Here is a 21,107-nt window from a genome sequence, read left to right as displayed (position 1 = left end):
TGACAGGATTGGCATATCAAGAAGCTGATTAAACAGCATGATTATTACACAGTTTGTGTGCAGTTGTCACACAACAGATGTCTCAAGTTGAGGGAGCGCACAATTGGCATGCTGACTGCAGAAATGTCCACCAGAAAGGTTGCCAGAGAATGTAATGTTAATTTTTCTACCATAAGCTGCCTCCAACGTCATTTTAGAGAATTTGGCAGTAGGTCCAACTGGCCTCACAACCGCAGACCACGTATAACAATGCCAGCCCAGGACCTCCACATCCAGCTTCTTCACCTGCAGAATTGTTTGAGATCAGCCACCCGGATAGTTGATGAAACTGAAGAGTATTTCTGTCTGCAATAAAGCCATTTTGTGGGGGGTGGGAATAATTGTGATTGGCTGGGCCTGACTTCCCAGTCGGTGGGCCTATGCCCTCCCAGGCCCACCCATGGCTTGTACCCCTGCCCAGTTATGTGAAATCCATAGATTAGGGCCCAATTTATATATTTCAATTGACTGATTTCCTTATATAAACTTTAACTCAGTAAAAATTGTTGAAATTGTTGCATGCTGTGTTTATATTTTTGTTAAGTATATATTATTTGATATACACTTCAGCGTGTATGTGTCATCAGTGTGTACTGGGTCAGTGGCTGTTGTCCCGCTCCAAACCCACATACAGCTAGTCAGCACCTAGACCCTGCCAAACATTGTCTGTTTATATACTCACATGTTAGCAAAAACAAACTCTGGGAGGAGCTGGTTTCCAAGAGAAAAAGACTAAACCAGTCATCTATAGAGCCATGCTGCTCAGCTCAGGGAGTAATCAGGGCATAAATGATAAACTGATGATTGACATGTTCTGAGTGGGCTACTCCAGACTGCCTGGAAGTTCTATTTTCCTAAAACTCCAGAGCTGAAAGCCCTTATAGGGACCGCACCGCTCCTGATGTTAGATTGAGGATTGTATTCAGCATATTGCGCCGTTTCTCCTTCCATAGTTAGCGCGCTGGCGTTCCCCACGCGGTCACTGCAATGCCCCTGTACCTGTACCGTCACTTGAAGGACACTACTAATTTACGAAGCGTCTGATGGAACAAAACCCAAGATCAATTTAAATACCATTTCGTAATCCAGAACGAACAGGTGATCTACAGGCAACTGACAAAATAAAAATAACGCTTGAGTAAATAAGGGATACAACGTATATTGAAAGTTAATTAAGCGATTAACATTCCATCATGCTTAGGGTCATGTATACAAATTCCCAGTTGCCAATTATTTTGGCTACCATGGCTAGAAGAGTTCTCAGTGACTTTGAAAGAAGGGTCTCAAAGGAGGCATAAGGGGTTTAAAGTGTGTGTGTGCGTCTCTCTGTTACCAGATCTCAACCTAATTGAACATGTATTGGAAATTCTGGAACAGCGTTTTCTGCCACCATCAACAAAACACCAAATGATTGAATTTATCGTGGAAGAATGGTATCAAATAGAGTTCCAGACACTTAGGCTACATGGCTAATATATGCCAAGGCCTATTGGTGGCCCAACGCCCTATTAACATACTATGTTGGTGTTTCCTTTATTTTGGCAGTTACCTGTAGAGCCTTTCTTGCGAAACATTCCGTGGAAAAATGTTATTAATCAATGAACCGCATGAAAACAAACAAATTAAATGTCGTAAAAAATATACATAGTGAGATAATTCACAGCAATAGCAGATGGAAGCAATATATATATTTACTCCTAGGGAATTTAAATCCTGCAACACAATTTGTATTAGGATACAGCAATATTACTTTTTACTCAGTTGTAAAAACGATTCTGCTAAACTTTTATAGTGTTGGGCTGACTGTAGGCTGTACAGTGCCTTCAGAAAGTATTCACACCCCTTGATTTCCCCCCACATTGTGTTGTGTTACAGACTCAATTTAAAATGGATTTAATAGAGATGCTGTGTCACTGGCCTACACACAATACCCCATAATGTCAAAGTGGAATGATGTTTTGTGACATTTTTACAAATGTATTAAAAATGAAAAGCTGAAATGTGTTGAGTTAATAAGTATTCAACCCCTTTGTTATGGCAAGCCTAAATGAGTCCAGTAGTAAAGATTTGCTTAACAAGTCCCATAATAAGTTGCATGGACTCACTCTGTGTGCAATAGTGTTTAACATGATTTTTGAATGACTACATCATCTCTGTACCCCACACATACAATTACCTCTACGGTCCCTCAGTTAAGCAGTGCATTTCAAATCAAATGTATTTATATAGCCCTTCTTACATCAGCTGATATCTCAAAGTGCTGTACAGAAACCCAGCCTAAAACCCCAAACAGCAAGCAATGCAGGTGTAGAAGCACGGTGGCTAGGAAAAACTCCCTAGAAAGGCCAAAACCTAGGAAGAAACCTAGAGAGGAACCAGGCTATGAGGGGTGGCCAGTCCTCTTCTGGCTGTGCCGGGTGGAGATTATAACAGAGCATGGCCAAGATGTTCAAATGTTCATAAATAAATAATAATAATCACAGTAGTTGTCGAGGGTGCAACAAGTCAGCACCTCAGGAGTAAATGTCAGTTGGCTTTTCATAGCCAATCATTAAGAGTATCTCTACCCCTCCTGTTGTCTCTAGAGAGTTGAAAACAGCAGGTCTGGGACAGGTAGCACATCCGGTGAACAGGTCAGGGTTCCATAGCCGCAGGCAGAACAGTTGAAACTGGAGCAGCAGCACGGCCAGGTGGACTGGGGACAGCAAGGAGTCATCGTGCCAGGTAGTCCTGAGGCATGGTCCTAGGGCTCAGGTCCTCCAAGAGAAAGAAAGAATTAGAGAGAGCATACTTAAATTCACACAGGACACTGGATAAGACAGGAGAATTACTCCAGATATAACAGACTGACCCTAGCCCCCCGACACATAAACTACTGCAGCATAAGTATTGGAGGTTGAGACAGGAGGGGTCAGGAGACACTGTGGCCCCATCCGATGATACCCCCGGACAGGGCCAAACAGGCAGGATATAACCCCACCCACTTTCCCAAAGCACAGCCCCCACACCACTAGAGGGATACCTTCAACCACCAACTTACCATCCTGAGACAAGACCGAGTATAGCCCACAAAGATCTCCGCCACGGCACAACCCAAGGGGGGGCACCAACCCAGACAGGAAGATCACGTCAGTGACTCAACCCATTTCAAACACAGATTCAATCACAAAGACCATGTAGGTTTCTCAATGCCTCGTAAAAAAAGGGCACCTATTAATAATAATCAATAATAATCATGGGTAAAAACAGCCATTGAATATCCCTTTGAGCATAGTGAAGTTATTAATTGCACTTTGGATGGTGTGTCAATACACCCAGTCACTACAAATTTACAGGCGTCCTTCCAAACTCAGTTGCCGGAGAAAAAGGAAACCGCTCAGGGACTTCACCATGAGGCCAATGGTGACTTTTAAAACAGTTACAGAGTTTAATGGTTGTGATAGGAGAACTGAGGATGGATTAACAACATTGTAGTTATTCCACAGTACTAACCTAAATGACAGAGTGAAAAGAAGGAAGCCTGTACAGAATACAAATATTACAAAACATGCATCCTGTTTGCAACAAGTCACTAAAGTAATACTGCAAAAAATGTGGCAAAGCACATAACTTTTTATCCTCAATACAAAGTGTTATGTTTGGGGCAAATCCAATACAACACATGACTGAGTACCACTCTCCATATTGTCAAGCATAGTGGTGGCTTTATCATGTTATGGGTATGCTTGTAATAGTTAAGGACTGGGAAGTTTTTCAGAATAAAAAATAAATGGAATGGAGGTAAGAACAGGCAAAATGGAGGTAAGAACAGACTGAACAGGTAAACCTGGTTCAGTCTGCTTCCACCAGACACTGGGAGATGAATTCATCTATCAGCAGGACAATAACCTAAAACACAAGGCCAAATATACACTGGAGTTGCTTACCAAGAAGACAGTGAATGTTCCTGAGTGGCTGAGTTACAGTTTTGACTTAAATCTGCTTGAAAATCTATGGCAAGACATGAAAATGGTTGTCTAGCAATGATCAACAACCAATTTTACTGAGCTTGAAGAATTATGAAAATAATAAATGGCCAAATGTTGTACAATCCAGGTGGGTAAAGTTCTTAGAGACTTACCCAGAAATACTCACAGCTGTAATCACTGCCAAAGGTGATTCTAACATGTATTGACTTGTGGAATACTTATCTAATCAAGATATATTAGTGTTTTATTTTTCATGATTTGTTTTACAAAATGTTCGATTTTTTCTTACACTTCGACATTACAGAGTATTTAGTGTAGATCATTGACAAAAAATGTAAATTAAATCCATAAAAAATCCCACTTTGTACAACAAATTTTGGAAAAGTCAAGAGGTGTGAATACTTTCTGAAGGCACTGTAGTCTGTGGGTAATACTGGGAGTTAACTTTCCAATTCGCGTGTCTGCCACAGGGGGGTAGGGTCTTCTCCAATTTACCGGCGTCTCAGACAGTTCTGTGTCAGTAGCCATAGGATATAGGCTGCCACCATGGACGACCAGGGATATTATAGTAATAATAGAATCAATTCTACCAATTCAGGAGTTCATCGGAGAACAAATAGGCAGTCTGGAAATAATGCATGGCAAGAGCCCGGGGATTCCAATCCTGATGTCAATGCTAACGCACCTGTCAACGCGAACACCGACCCACAAACACAGCAGGATCCAACTCAGCCTCGATAGTGAGTAGTAGCCAATAATATTTATCTACATTAGAATATGTATTTTCCAATGTTTCAAGGGGATATTCGGGCTATATTGATATGGAAGGTTCTCTTCTGCATCAAGTTTAAGAAAAATTGGGGAAAGTTTTGGAAGTATTATTATGTAAAAGTTGGGAATGCCATTCAAATTAAGAATGTTTTAAATTAAGTATTTATGTAAAGTCATATTCTCCTTTAGGCTACAGTAAATTTAAGTTTCGTTTCACGCTCTTAATTCCTGTGAAATGGAAGAGAAACCAGAGATTATTTTGAGGAGATGGAAAACTGCATTGCAATGGGCCGCGCGGTGCATTCTGGGCGATGGTGGGACAATTAGAGCTCTCCTTTCAGGAGTGAATGGGAGTCAATTGTGAGCAAGTTTAAAAACATAACATTACCATGAATTTCGTGAACATGAAGTACACAATTACACATATTTTGGAGATGAACTTGTTCTCTGTAATATCGTATAGCTTTGGAATCGTGACATTACGTACTTCCGAGGAAAATAGGCAGGTTTATCGACTCATACCTGATTTTGAGAAGGGATTGCGTGACGATTCAGTTAGCAACCGCGTGACACAGAATGACAACGTAAACGTGATTGGTCGACAGTTTGCTGGACGAGATGTTATACTTTGGCCATTCGTTCCTATCTCCTCCTTCCTGTCTCTAATATCTCTGGTGAAACTAGTCTATGCGCACGCATGAGCACATGAACAGACGCTTGCGTTCTGTTTTGGTGCACAAGAATATTGCCTCTGTCTGGTAAAACCCTTGGCACAGAAGATTATGATGGTTATTACACGTCTAAGTAGGGGGAGGCTTTTGCATTTCCCTTTCTCTCGCTTTCTCTGACTGGTTGCATCACCGCTTGATATGGCAACTGCTCCGCATACGACCGACCGCAAGGCGCTACAGAGGGTAGTGCGTAGTATGGCCCAGTACATCATTAGGGCCAAGCTTCCAGCCATCCAGGTCCTCTATACCATGTGGTGTCAGAGGAAGGCCCTAAAAATTGTCAAAGACTCCAGCCACCCTAGTGTTAGACTGTTCTCACTGCTACCGCACGGCAAGCGACACCGGAGCGCAAAGTCTAGGTCCAAATGCTCCTTAACCGCAATCCATTAGACTGCTGAACAGTTAATCAAATGGCTACCCAGACTATTTGAATTGACCCTCTTTTAACATTGCTGCTACTCACTGTTTATTATCTATGCATAGTCACTTTACCCCTACCTACATGTACTTATTACCTCAATTTACTTCGACTAACCTTTACCCCAGCAAATTGACTCGGGACCGGTACCCCCTGTATATACTGTAGGCTCGTTATTGTTATTTTATTGTTTTACTTTTTGTTCGTTCTTAAATACAAATATATATTAACATTTAGCAAATATTTTCTTACAAAAAATGGTTGGTTAATTAAGGGCTTGTAAGTCAGCATTTCGGTGCATGTGACAAATACAATTGGATTTTAATTTCCATGCTCTCTCTCTCAGTTCAGATGGGTTCACCATGATACCACCCATTGAATCACGAAGGAGTAAACTACAAATGAGTAAGTCTTGTTGTAGCGACCCTGGTATATTGACTCTGCCACTTGAGCACGCTTTTGTGGCACAATCGATTTCTGCGGGTCGGTTCGAGGTGCACTCCCTGCCTGTTTTATTACATTAGCATTGAAATATCTCTCCATCCCTCTATCCCTCCCTCCCTTCCCATCTACCCCTCCCTCCAGTAATAGTATATATTAGTAATATACTATATATTGTATTATAAACTGGGTGGGTCGAGCCCTGAATGCTGATTGGCTGACAGCCGTGGTATATCAAGTATGACAAAACATTTGTTTTTACTGTTCTTATTATGTTGGTAACCAGTTTATAATAGCAATAAGGCACCTCGGGGGTTTGTGGTATATGGCCAATATACCACGACCACGTTGTGCCGTGCCTAAGAACAACCCTTAGCCGTGGTATATTGGCCATATACCACACCCCCTCGTGCCTTATTGCTTAAATATACTTGGAATATAAAATGCCAACATGTCACCATTCTCTCTTAACCTGCAGTGGCTCAGAAAGAAGAGGAGGATTTACAGAGATGGAAGGAAGCAAACAGACCTGGTCCTGTCCAGCTGGCCCCAGAGAGGCTAGGTACACACACACACACACACACACACACACACACACACACACACACACACACACACACACACACAAATAATATTATCTTCTAATGCATGTATCTCTGTAAGGTGGTGCTGTGTCATTGGCTGAGGCCAGAGAGAGGCAGCTGTTGGAGTTACGCCGATCTAAACTGCAGAAACAGGTATTCCATTATTCCATTTGACAATAAATATGTATTTATAACTTTATGGCCCGTGTTCCATCATTCCATTTTACAATAAAGATGTATTTATAACTTTATGGCCCGTATTCCATCATTCCATTTTACAATAAAGATGTATTTATAACTTTATGGCCCGTGTTCCATCATTCCATTTTACAATAAGATGTATTTATAATCTTTATGGTCCCGTATTCCATCATTCCATTTTACAAATAAAGATGTATTTATAAACTTTATGGCCCGTATTCCATCATTCCATTTTACAATAAGATTTTATTTATAACTTTAATGGCCCGTATTCCATCATTCCATTTACAATAAGATTTTATTTATAACTTTATGGCCCGTATTCCATCATTCCATTTTACATACAGATTATTTATAACTTATAGGCCGTATTCCATCATTCCCTATTTACAATACAAGATTTTATTTAAACTTATGCCCGTATTCCCATTCTATTCTTTTACAATAAGATTTATTTTATAACTTTATGCCCGTATCCCATCATTTCCATTTTACAATAAAGATGTATTTATAACTTTATGGCCGTATGCTCCATCATTCATTTTACAATACAGATTTATTTATAACTTTATGCCCGTATTCCATCATTCCATTTACAATACAGATTATTTATAACTTTATGGCCCCGTATTCCATCATTCCATTTTACAATACAGATTTTTATTTAAACTTTATGGCCCGTATCTCACCATTCCATTTACAATACAGATGTATTATACCTTTATGGCCCGTATTCCATCATTCCATTTATCAATACAGATTATTTATATTTATGGCCCGTATTCCATCATTCCATGTTTAATCATCAGATTTATTTATAACTTTATGGCCCGTATTCCATCATTCCATTTTACAATACAGATGTATTCATACCTTTATGGCCCGTATTCCAGCCTGGCATTTAGAACCCTCACATTCTGTTAATTTCTTGATGATACCTTCTAAATAGCCCTTGACAGACAGTGTGAGTAAGTTGTCTACTTGTGTTGTGTGAAGCTGAGAAAAGAGGAGATGGATCGGCAACAGAAACAGTCTGAGGAAGAGGAGAATGACAGGATGAAGGCTAAACAGCGGGAGAAGGTAAGAGAGGGATGGAAAGGGTGTTAGCACTGTACAAATACATCTCTTACTTACTATTGATGTCACTGTATTGTTACATGAAAATAAAGGAGAGCCGCACATAAAAGAGAGGAGCTCAGATGCAAAAATGTAATTACCAACGTTTCGACAGCCAAGCTGTCTTCATCAGGGTGTAATCACAAACACTGCGGGATGACTCGTTTATATAGTGTCAAAAGACACACAGGTGTCTGTAATCATGGCCAAGAGTGGCCTAATATCATTGGTTAATTCTCAAATATTAAAATGACATACAAAGAACAGCATACAAAAAACAAATGGATAGCATACGATCATAGATTCATTTTAGACTACACAAGTTTACAAACAATTACAATGGCAAAGTCACAATAATCACAAGAATGGCTTCAGATCAAAGTCTACGTTGAGACCGGCGGGAGCAAGGGTCTTTAAGTTAAAGATCCAGGCAGCCTCTCGTTTTAACAATAAATTATCAAGGTCACCCCCTCTCCTAGGGAGGGTGACATGTTCGATGCCAATATACCGCAGAGACGAAATCGAGTGGCCTCCCTCCAAAAAGTGAGCCGCAACTGGGTAAGTCAAGTTTTTGCACCTAATGGTGCTACGATGCTCTGAGATACGTACTTTTAATTTGCGCTTTGTTTTACCCACATCATTTTTACCACAAGGACAAGTTATAAGATAAATAACTGCCTTAGTGGAGCACGTAATAACACTTTGATTGGAATCGATTTCCCTGTTTGTGGGTGTTTGAAGGATCTGCATTTATAAGTGCCATTGCATTGAGCACAGCCATTACACGTGTAATTTCCATCCAGTAGGGGCGCAAAGGAATATCTTGGGGTGGTAAATCAGAGTGTACCAATTGGTCTCTGAGATTTCTGCCCCGCGAGAATACGATCAAGGGAAGGTCCGAAAACACATTACCGAGACTATCATCGGATTTTAGAATGTGCCAATGTTTGTGAACGATTCCCTTAATTTGTTCAGAGTGCTTTGAATAGCGTGTAGTTAGAATTTAAGAATGCGTCTTTTTGCGAGACTGCCCTTGAAAAAGGTCATGTCTCGTTTTGTTTTGAATTTTCTCAATGGCAATATTAATCTGATCATTTTGTACCCCCTCTCCTTGAACTTTCTTTGCGTCTCAGCCATATTTCTGTCGAAATCTGATTGTTTTTTGCAAATTCTTTTGATTCGACAGAATTGGCTGTAGGGCAAACAATTTTTCAAGGGAAGTGGGTGACAACTGTCAGCCCTCAACAAACTGTTAGGATCAGTAGGTTTCCTGTAAAGATCAGTGTATAGAACATTATTTTCTCAGAAGATCAAGAAAACTGATTTGACGTGTCAGATTGCATAGTAAATCTCAGGTGCTCAGAACAGGAGTTAAGAAAATCATGGAATGCCTGGAGCTGTTTTGCATCACCCCTCCATAGAACAAAAATATCATCAATATACCGTTTCCACATAATGATGTTAGGCAAGAAAACATTTTTGAGAGGATTGAAAATGGACTGTTTCTCCATGTAACCCACATACAAATGAGCATAGTTAGGAGCCATGGGGGATCCCATAGCAGTACCCTTCGTCTGAATAAAGAAATCATTTAGAAACATGAAGTAGTTGTGTGTGAGTACTATTTCAGCCAATGTTATAATGCATGCACTGGAAGGTACTTCATTAGGGTCACGTTGCAGAAGAAAATGTTCCATAGTTTCAATACCGCCCTCGTGTGGAATATGTGTATAACGACTCAACATCAAAAGTAACTAACAAGGTATTCTCAGGGAGAGGATCAAGAGATTCAATGATATAGATCATACTGCTGGTGTCCTGGACAGTAAAGATAGTATTCTGAAATTGGGAAGTAGGGCCACTTCTAAGTTTCTTGTAAAAGGTGTTGTCAAGCAGCTGTCTATGACACTCATTTACATAAGCTGTCCTATCCATAAGTACAACCGATCCACCCTTGTCAGCAGGACGAATAAGGACTGAGGTATCGGATTGTAAATCAAGCAAAGCTTGTTTTTCATCCTTAGGTAAATTATGGAAAGATTTGGACTCCTGTTTGTTCTTAAGGAGATGAGCAACATCTTTTTCAACAACTCTGCAATATGTCTCGATAGAGTGATTGCGATTAGCTGGAGGTACAAAATAACTCTTGCTTCTAAAAGGAGTCGGAGTATGTGCAGGTGAGCAACCTACTGGTTCAATAGAAATGTCAGGATTAGGGGAGCTAAAGTATTCCCTTAAACGGCTGTTTCTAAAAAACTTAACATGTCTACCTTCACATCAAAGTTGTTGCACTGGGTTGTAGGCACAAAAGATAACCCTTTATTAAGCAAAGAGACATGGGCAGGGCTCAATATCTTGCTTGATAAATTAAAGACACTCAGTCCCGTGGGTTCTGGGACCGTGTGAACTTGTGTAGTCTAAAATGAATCTATGATCGTATGCTATCCATTTGTTTTTTGTATGCTGTTCTTTGTATGTCATTTTAATATTTGAGAATTAACCAATGATATTAGGCCACTCTTGGCCATGATTACAGACACCTGTGTGTCTTTTGACACTATATAAACGAGTCATCCCGCAGTGTTTGTGATTATACCCTGATGAAGACAGCTTGGCTGTCGAAACGTTGGTAATTACATTTTTGCGTCTGAGCTCCTAGAGTGTGCGGCTCTCCTTTATTTTCAAGTTTTCTACTCCGCTAGCCAGCACCTCGCCTAAATAGGTGTGTGTTTCTTTTTCTTCTAGACTGTATTGTTACATACCATATACTGTAGGTATACAGAAGGTATTGTTTCTCTCTGTAATACCATTTCATTCCAACAGATGTCACTGCAGACAGCTGGCAGGCACACTAAAACAATCCTAGATGTGGTGATTGAATGAGAGAGAGAGAGAGCGAGAGAGAGAGAAAGAAAGAAAGAAAGGAAAATAGACAGAGAGAAAGAGACATATCCACACCCATCATTAAGGAGACAATAGTTCCCTGACTGATTGATGAGCCTTGGTGTTTCCAGGAACCACAGGCTGCAGCAGAGAGAGCTGTTAGACATGTTCACGTCCATGTCTGGCTGGCCTTCTCTGAGTGGTGAATACAGACAGAGATGTCTTAATAGTGGTTCATAAAGGACACCAGAGCAGTGGTTACGGAACCTATAACGAGTTGTCACCTTAATAACATTTCAAGCACTGTCTTATGACCCACCTAATGAAGCTGACCATGTTTCTCTCCACAACCTAGTCCTTGATTGTAACCTGAGAGGGAATGGTTACGAGAAGTCACTACTAATTAGTAACAAGTCACTGATGTGTTCAACTATGTTACAGGCTGAGAGACTGGAGGAGAGGAGAAAACAGGAGGAGAGGCAGAGGAGAGAAGTTCTCCAACAGGACCACCTCAGGTCAGCACTTTGAACTTGTGAATAAACAAGGTGTTTCTGTAGCAGACATCAGAGGAGATGGAGGTGTGTGACACACACTTAACCTGTCTCTCCCTGTTTACCCTCACATCCGTAACTGAACCATGTAAACCCTTCTACTCACCTGAAGTAACATACTGTATCATTACAGGTGGAGGAGAGTCAAAAACTGAAGGAGAATGCAGAACCCTTGCACTTTAATGGATGTTTATGTACAGAGTGCAGGAATCTCTTCTCCAAAGCATAATAATATTAACACTGGTCCAAACACCTAGCCCTTAAGCACCCCACAGAGTTATTGTGTTGTTGGAACCCTGGCTACATTCCAACCCCTCTGGAGGAAAGTGTCTGTTTGATGTCACACCACTGGCACCAGCCTAACAATAACAAACATGACACAACAACACACTAGGAGAACTGTAGGGAAGGACAAATACAAACATGTAGAGACAGACAGGCGGGCGGACGGGCGGGCGGACGGAGGGAGGGAGGGAGCATGTTGGAGTCAGGGGTAGAGAGAGGAGAGGCGGTTACAGAGTACAGATGACGGGGCTAGAGATGGGACTGAGACGGGGACAGGACAGTTAGGACAGAGGACTGAGACACAGGACAGGAAAGAGGATGAAGACAGTAAGAGTCAGACCAGGACAAACAGACTAGGTGACACCTCTGTGAAACAGCATCTTGCTGTGGGGAGAATCAGGATGTCTGCTGAAAACATTAACACCACTGTGTGTGTGTGTGTGTGTGTGTGTGTGTGTGTGTGTGTGTGTGTGTGTGTGTGTGTGTGTGTGTGTGTGTGTGTGTGTGTGTGTTGTGTGTTTGTGTGTGTGTGTGGTGGTGCGTGCGTGCGTGCGTGCGTGCGTGCGTGCGGGTGTGTGCGTGTGTGCGTGTGTGTGATCTGCAGGAAGAACAAGCAGTTCCTTCAGAGGGTGGAGGGTCAGATGCAGCTCCATTGGCAGTGACTAGTGCCTCACACACATCACCCTGGGTAGGACTATGTGTGTGTGTATCCTAGACAGGGCCTGGGTTCAGAACTCTCAGAGCTGTGGCTGTGAGGTCAGGGGTAATTCACACCAATGGATCCATCTTTGTATACGATCTGCTTTCATTGACCGGGGTGGGGTGGGGATAAACTCAGCCCCAGAAATGTTGGTCAGCCCAGCCCGGGGAGAGGACCCATCCCCTTAATATTATCCTCTGGTCAGAGCTAGTGGACACTGTGTGTGTGTGTGTGTTTGTGTGTGTGTGCTTGTTGTGTGTCTGTGTGTGGTGTGTGTGTGTGTGTGGTGTGTGTGTGTGTGTGTGTGTGTGTGTGTGTGTGTGTGTGTGTGTGTGTGTGTGTGTGTGTGTGTGTGTGTGTGTGTGTGTTGTGTGTGTGTGTGTGTGTGTGTTGTGTGTGTGAAGAGAGAGAGAGAGAGCCTGTGCACAGAGAGACTTTAGAGGGTATGATTGGATTTAAGTAAGTATAAATAAATACACACTAGAAGTCTTGCCGTCTCTTTCACTCTCTCTCTCTCTCTCTCTCTCTCTCTCTGTCTTTCTTTCTTTACACTCGCTTTCCTTCTCCATCTCTTTCTCCATCTCTTTCTCTCTCTCTCTCTATCCCACCTCTCCTCATAATTTGATGGTTATAGGAAGGGAGTTGGTGGGGTGAGGCTCACAGAGTTCACATAAAGTACGGAGAGATGAGAGAGAGAGATGGATGGATAGAGAGAGAGAGAGAGATGGATAGAGAGAGAGAGAGAGAGAGATGGATAGAGAGAGAGAGAGTGAAAGGGAGGGAGAGAGTGGGGGGGGGTTCACTGCCGACAGACCAAGGGTGGAATAACCTGCGTAGTTCTGGTGAAAGTACCTGGAAGGAAGCCAGGCTGTCAGCCAATAGGAGGCCAGGATGCAGGAAGACCTGCCAATCACAGAGGTCATCTTTGCTATGTCATCCAGGTCACTATGTCAACCAGCTCCAGAAGAACCAATCAATCTACCTGGAGAGGATGGAGAAATAGACCACAAGCCATCATAGCTTAATGTGTGTAATATACTATTGTTTGTATGTAGTGGTAATAATAGTAGTGTTGATGTCTCATCTCAGCCCTAGCCTGGTCTCAGTGGTGTCGTGTCTGGTGATGTGCAGACAGCAGACAGGGGAGAGCAGGAAGGAAGTTTCTCAGGGTTTGAGTATGTGTGTGTTTGGGAAGGGTTTCATACTGTACTGACTGACAACAGTATTATGTGTCAACTGACATCTTTATTCAAATTGCACACACAGTTGTGGTAGACAGACAGATAGACAGAGGAAATGTTTTCTTGTGTGGCTTTTCTCATTGTTGTGCAAGTTTCTCTAGTTTCCCTTATTTCTCACCTTATTGGGAGAATTAGCAGTGCCAGGAGTGATAGAGAAGGAGAGAGAGAGGGTGAGGGGAGGGAGAGAAAGAGGGTGAGGAAAGGGAGAGAGAGGGTGAGGAAAGGGAGAGAGAGGTTGAAGAGAGGGAGGGAGAGAGAGAAATAGAGGGAGAGAGAGTGAGGAGAGGGAGAAAGAGAGAAGAGGGAAAAGAGAGTGAGAGAGGGAGAAGGGAGAGAGTGGAGAGTGAGAGAGGGAGAGGCTGAGTAAAGGGAGAGTGAGAGAGGGAGAGGAGAGGGAGAAGAGAGAGAGAGAGGCTGAGTAAAGGGAGAGTGAGAGAGGGAGAAGAGAGAGAGGCTGCGTAAAGGGAGAGGGAGAGAGAGAAAGAGGGTAAGGAGAGGGAGAGAGGGTGAGGAAAGGGAGAGAGCGGGAGAGAGAAAGAGGTTGAGGAGAGAGAGAGAGGGTACGGAGAGGGAGAGAGAGAGGGAGAAGAGAGCAAGAGAGAGGGTAAGGATAGGGAGAGAGAGAGGGAGAAGAGAGAGAGGGTGAGGAGAAAGAGCGATGGGAAGAGGGCTGCATGCAAAGATAAGGAAACAGGACAGGAATAGAGAAATAGAGAGAGTGATAGCAGAAGAGAGAAAGGGATTCTTCTCCCTGACAGGCAGTGACTGTAGGAGAACCCAAAAAGATAGAAATATCACATGACAATACCTGTCATCCCTGTGGAGACAGACATACACAGAATAATATGTGTAGCGGTATGCCTCTCCAGATTACATAGAGATCCTACATTCTATTCATATATTTTCTGCTTGTTTTCTCTGAAAACATGGTAGTGAAGGAGTGTCAGGATGTCTGTGTTCCTGCTTTACTCTCTACTGACCTGGTCCTCTGGAGGTGCTCCAGACTGCAGTACTGGATCCCTCCAAGCTAAACCAACGTCACAGACCCAGTGATCAAAGCCGCCGAACAGGAGGGGGGAGAGCAACGGGAAGAAGGGGGAGAGAGTGTGGTTGATGTGGTCTCTACTGGGGTACTGGGGAATTTGTTGTTCTTTCAGAGATGGTTCCTTAAGGGACGATTAATATTCCTTATATCCTCTGTTTGTGTGGGGGAGTGTGCGTGCACGTGTGTGTGTGTCTGTGTGAGTTTTGTGTTGTTTGTGCGCACTCCCTACTCTCCAGAGTCAGAGGATAGAGAACAGAGAAAGAGAAAAAGCCTGATACCAGAAAAACAACATTCTCTCTCTCTCTCTCTCTCTCTCTCTCTCTCTCTCTCTCTCTCTTCTCTCTCTCTCTCTCTCTCTCTCTCTCTCTCTCTCTCTCTCTCTCTCTCTCTCTCTCTCTCTCTCTCTCTCTCTCTCTCTCTCTCTCTCTCCTCTCTCTCTCTCTCTCTGTCTTCTGCTCCTCTCTGCCTCTCTTTTCTGCTCTCTGCTCTCTTGCTCTCTCTGTGTGTGTGTGTGTGTGTGTATTCAAGCAGAGGCCTGAGACCCTGTTTTCTTATGTTCCTCTCCTGCAGGCCAGAGCCCAGGATTACAGGGCAGAGAGGAGGAGAACACAGCTCTACAGCTGAAGAAGGAGGAACAGAGGATGAAGGTACCCTGTCAAATATACAACCATTGCTAACAAATGTTATCGGTATATGTAGCCCAAGCAGGAATGAAACTACAGTTCAGTTATCGGGGCAGTACTAATCCATGTTCTTCCCCTCAGAGTGAGGTTTTGGAGGGGAAAGAGAGTGATCAAGAGGAGGAGAGGAGGAGAGAATTGAGAAGGTGTGCTCATTTTTACAACAATGTTCAAACCTAATTGTCATTTTTTTATGTTGAGTGATCTGTTTAGACATTGTTCCCTTATTTATTTTTGCTCCAGTAGTTGGCTGGATGGCCTGTAATCTATTGATATTTCTAATCTCTTTTTAATAGTTTAAAATATATTATTATCCCTGTAAAGGAGATGTTGCTTGCAGCGTTACAAACATTAGCATAGAAACATACTGAATACATTCCAAGGAAACACATACATTTTATAACACAAAATGATTATGTCTGGTGGCAGGGGGAGATCAGCTTTCCTCGACCGACTACAGGGTGGGGGCACAGAGGTTGCAGGGGGGCAGATTGAGCTACAGCGCCCCCCTGTGGCTATGGAGGAGGACAGAAGAGACTGGCAGACCCATAGACAGACCTCCCGACCACAAGACAGCTTTACATCCCCGGAGCCTGACTCAGCACACAGCACCTCAGAGTGGCGAGAGGAGACCAGTAAGACACACACGGATGCACGTACACTTACACACTTGCACACTGAGTACCGTTAATTACAATGTGTCAGTAAGGGAGGGAAATTCTGGTGTCTCTGAGCCAAGCTGTCAAGTAGAAAGGAAAAGCTTCTCAGTGTGATGCTGTCAGAGAGAGAGTTCAGAGAGAGAGTTCAGAGAGAGAGTTCAGAGAGAGAGTCGGGAATGACTTCACGGCTCTCACCTCAGTTGCCATGGGCCACTTTGACCACTGCCGCCTATCTACAAAAAAGGCAATAATACAGTGTAGTGTAAATACAATTCCAAAAGAATGTATGAATCAATGTGTCAAAGACATTCCAGTGGTCAGGACTTGAAACACATCTTACAGATGCTTCTGACATGATTTCATTTTCCTGGTGCCAAGGTGTGCAGTCTTCAGATGTGTCTGTGTGTGTGTGTGTGTGTGTGTGTGTGTGTGTGTGTGTGTGTGTGTGTGTGTTATGGTTGCAGTAAGACTAAACCCTTTAAATGAACCCATCAATGGCAGCAGCATTGCCAAAGCCCACATAGCAGCAGCAGGACAGGAGGAGATGTTCTGTTGACTAGAGTTTCCTCATATCAAAGGTACACTTTGATTCCCTTCCCACGTCCTGGGCTTCTGTAGCTGATGCATCTGATGCTTGAGCTTATTTCTGTTGGATTTCACTGTTCATGTCAAGGAACACAGTCTTCACGTCAGGGACAGTTTCACCGTCAGGGACAGTTCACGTCAGGACTGTCACGTCAGGGACAGTTCACGTCAGGGGACAGTTCACATCAGGGACAGTCACTTCAGGGACAGTTCACGTCAGGGACAGTTCACTTCAGGAACAGTTCACGTCGAGGAACAGTTCACTTCAGGAACAGTTTCACTTCAGGAACAGTTCACTCAGGGACAGTTCACTTCAGGGACAGTTCACGTCAGGGACAGTTCACGTCAGGACAGTTCACGTCAGGGACAGTTCACTCAGGGACAGTTTCACGTCAGGGACACTTCACTTCAGAGGACAAGTTCACGTCGGACAGTTCACAGTCAGGAACAGTTCACGTCAGGGCGACAGTTCACTCAGGGACAGTTCACTTCAAGGAACAGTTCACTTCAGGGACAGTTACTTCAGGAACAGTTCACTACAGGAACAGTTCACGTTCAGGGGACAGTTCACTTCAGGAACAGTTCACTTTCAGGAACAGTTCAGCTTCAGGACAGTTCACTTCAGGCGACAGTTCACTTGCAGGAACAGATTTCACTTCAGGAACAGGTTCACCGTCAGGAACACGTTCCTGACAGGAGACAGTTACACGGCTCAACAGTTCACGTCAGGGATAGTTCACGTCAGGAACAGTTCACGTCAGGGATAGTTCACGTCAGGAACAGTTCACGTCAGGGACAGTTCACGTCAGGGACAGTTCACGTCAGGAACAGTTCACTTCAGGGACAGTTCATCTCAGGAACAGTTCACTTCAGGAACAGTTCACATGAGGAACAGTTCACTTCAGGAACAGTTCACTTCAGGAACAGTTCACATCAGGAACAGTTCACTTCAGGGACAGTTCACGTCAGGGACCGTTCACGTCAGGGACAGTTCACGTCAGGAACAGTTCACTTCAGGAACAGTTCACTTCAGCAACAGTTCACCTCGGGAACAGTTCACTTCAGGAACAGTTCACATCAGGAACAGTTCACTTCAGGGACAGTTCACTTCAGGAACAGTTCACTTCAGGGACAGTTCACTTCAGGAACTACTGCTACTCGTCATCACATCTGCAAAATACTTTTGCTCTCACAGTCACATCGCACCCATGAAAACTTGCATTATTTACCCAAGGCAATGCCTAGGCTTTGCTCAGTGGGTTTCGCAGGAGACCTGGGTTCGAACCCAGCTGTCATCACAGTAAACATAGTTTTCTGCCTGTCAGTGCAGAGCTTTGCCTGGCCACACTATCTCAGCCATCATCCCTGACAAACCAACGCCATTCATCCTCTCTAACCAGTTAGCAGCAGCCTGTGAACTGGCTTGGATGGCCCATTGCCAGGGTTGTGGGTTTGATGCCAGGCTTTTGGGTTCCATGCCGGGGTTGTGGGTTTGATGATAGGGTTGTGGGTTCGATGCCGCGGTTTTGGGTTCGATGCCAGTGTTGTGGGTTCGTTGCCAGGGTTGTGGGTTCGATGCCAGGGTTGTGGGTTCGTTGCCAGGGTTGTGGGTTCGATGCCAGGGTTGTGGGTTCGTTGCCAGGGTTGTGGGTTGGTCCTGAAGACACCCGTCAACTTGGATCCGATAGCTGTTGTAAATGGCCATGTTCAGTAAGCACCCTCATTAGGGTGTAATGGTCAGAGTCCAGTTGTCAACTGGAAATAGTTTTGGAGAAAAGCATCTGTTGGCTAAATGGCCGTGGTGATTAGGATGTAAAGAGGATGCTAGTCCTTCACCACCATAACACTCCTAATCTCCTCCTGGCTGGCTGATGCCCTCTCCCTCCAGGCTCCTCACACTGCCCTGCTCTCTGTGTGTGTGTGTATCTGTGTATGAGTGTGTGTGTGAGTTTGTGTGTGTGTGTATGTGATCAGGGCCTGTTATAGTGTGGTTAGTTGGAGGATCAGGTTGGATCAGAATGACTGTGGTGGAAGATCAGTGTTTCTTATTTTTCTTTCTCTCCATCCCTCTCTCTCTCTCTTCTCCGGTCATCTGTCCTTCCTGGCTGAACCAGATGACTCAGCAGAGAGCATCATGGGAGTGTCCTCTGACTGCAGTGAACGGGCTTGGTCTGGGATGAGACTGTCATCCTAATGTCTTGTCTGACTGTGTGTATGTGTGTGTGTGTATGTGTGTGTGCGTGCATGCGTGTATGTGTGTATGTGCGTGTGTGTGTGTGCGTGTGTGTGTGTGCGTGTGTGTGTGTGTGCGTGGGACTGGATGAGGCTTTGGTGTTTAGAACACAAAGCAGAGCTCTGTGTCTGTCATCCTTTCTCATTACAAGGAACATTCATCCAAAATCAAAGTTTCAAAACGTTTCATAACTCATAAAGTGGTCTAAAGTCAAGTCTAAATTCCACGTCATCTGTTGCACAGATCCAGCTGTATGCAGAAGAAATATACAGCTTTCATTTAGGGTTTGATAGGTCAGGATATGGTACCTCTGTCTCCATACCCCAGCGTTTAGATACAGATGTAGGATCTTCATTTGATCACTCTTTTGTTGCTGAAAATGTTCCTGCTGGAAATGCAGATGAGCTTTGTGATTTACATAAATTCACTGAAACCCCACATTAACACACAGTTATATTAACAGTATTGCACTTTTCATGTAGCCTACTGTTGGCCAGCTAATAGCCTAACCACCGATCAATCAACATTATGGACAAAGCGTTCAAATCCTGTTGCTGCAGGATTATTTTGCTGTGACAATATACATTTGAAATTAAGATCCTGCATCTGTATTCAGAACTAAAGGATCACACACTGTGTGTGGTATAAAAGTCCACGAGAGCAGTTGTCTTGCTTTCCCAGGCTTGTCAAGAGACCCCAACAAAGGATTTCTTTGTTGCCTAATATGACTGGAAAAATCATACGTGTGCATAAATGTAAAATGTAACACTGAACTCCTTTTTCTCCTGTAGATCCAGACTTTGAGTGGGTTGTGATGAAGCTTCAGAATAGCTTCCCGTTCTGTGAGAGACCCTTTCTGGAGGACATCGTCATTCAGTGTAACGGAGACTATCAACAGGCCTATGACTTACTTATCTAGTGTTGCAGAGACTACCAACAGGCATGTGTGCTAGTCTAATGACAACCCTTGTGTATTAACTTTTACTGCTGAATCTTCCTCATATCTCTGTCTAGTACTAATAATATTGTGAACCTTGAAAGTAATAGTAGAATTGTGAAACTTGATTCCGTAATAATGATAATATTGTGAAACTTGACAATATCTATTAGATCAAGTAATGATACCATTGTGAAAGGTAATATCTTAGTAATAATAATAGAGTGAAACTACTTAATTTCTTCAGCACAAATGACAAATTGCTCCATTGTGTCTGACATTGATTTAGGATGATGTGTTTTTTACAAATGAGTTGTAGGGCACTAGGATGAGTCAGCATCTTAATATCCATTTGGCTTTTAACAAGTTCATTGTGTTGTTATGGAAACATCTGTCCTGTTTTCTGTTTCTCTGTATAAAGGCTAATCACAACAACATGTTGGCTATCCATTACAAGGGTTTCTCATCTGTAAGATGGACAACAATAGACCGTCTCCCTTGGCGTGTCCTATTAGATCATATATTGGGTCTTTATGTTCTGTGTCACCTCTGGTTTCACTGAAATGTTTGACTTTTCACTTTGTATTCTTCAGATGTTTCCCTGATTGAATTAGTATTGTAATGTTTGGGTCAGCTATCCAGGGCTGTGTTTAATAAATCGTTGTTCAACATGATACTATGCATGGTTGAAGAAGCTTTGTCTTTGTCTTTCTATGATGCTGTACTTTGTAAGGGTACTTGCGAATAGGTCTTTGTCAGTTGACCCAAAATAGAACAACATAGAAGCCAGTGTTTGTAAAAATAGGACACAAAGGTGATAAAAAAAAATTAAAAAACACTTCCATTCATTATTTACCAGACAATAGCGATGTCATCCCCTTCTTATAAATGACCAGAACAAAGAACAGAGTGGTACTTTCACATGGCACAGGGTTGTGTTACTGCCAACCAAAACCCCTCTCAGATATAATGGAAGTACTTATGGTAAATGTGACTCCACAAAGTCTTCAGAGATGACCTGGAGATCTTCCTGTTCCCA

General features: G+C 43.1%; 1 protein-coding gene across 2 annotated transcripts; it reads left to right on the top strand.

The window, feature by feature from the left end:
- Positions 1-4,482: 4,482 nt before the first annotated feature.
- Positions 4,483-20,444, top strand: epsti1 (epithelial stromal interaction 1). Of its 2 annotated transcripts, XM_070448378.1 has the most exons (10): positions 4,483-4,747; positions 6,274-6,332; positions 6,847-6,930; positions 7,032-7,105; positions 8,150-8,233; positions 11,594-11,667; positions 15,545-15,621; positions 15,739-15,800; positions 16,084-16,289; positions 19,923-20,444. In XM_070448378.1, the coding sequence occupies exons 1-8, from the start codon at positions 4,554-4,556 to the stop codon at positions 15,741-15,743; spliced, it is 651 nt and encodes a 216-aa protein (XP_070304479.1). In that variant the 5' UTR covers positions 4,483-4,553; the 3' UTR covers positions 15,744-15,800; positions 16,084-16,289; positions 19,923-20,444. The 2 variants fall into 2 exon arrangements, with proteins under 2 accessions (XP_070304479.1, XP_070304481.1); XM_070448380.1 differs by lacking the exons at positions 16,084-16,289; positions 19,923-20,444 and adding an exon at positions 12,593-12,676 and having other exon boundaries at positions 4,484-4,747.
- Positions 20,445-21,107: the final 663 nt, after the last annotated feature.

The sequence above is a fragment of the Salvelinus sp. IW2-2015 genome, linkage group LG2 (genome assembly GCF_002910315.2).
Source record: "Salvelinus sp. IW2-2015 linkage group LG2, ASM291031v2, whole genome shotgun sequence".
NCBI classification, from domain to species: domain Eukaryota; kingdom Metazoa; phylum Chordata; class Actinopteri; order Salmoniformes; family Salmonidae; genus Salvelinus; species Salvelinus sp. IW2-2015.
The sequence above is the reverse complement of the archived record's forward strand: the minus strand, read 5'-3'. Positions and strand labels throughout refer to the sequence as shown.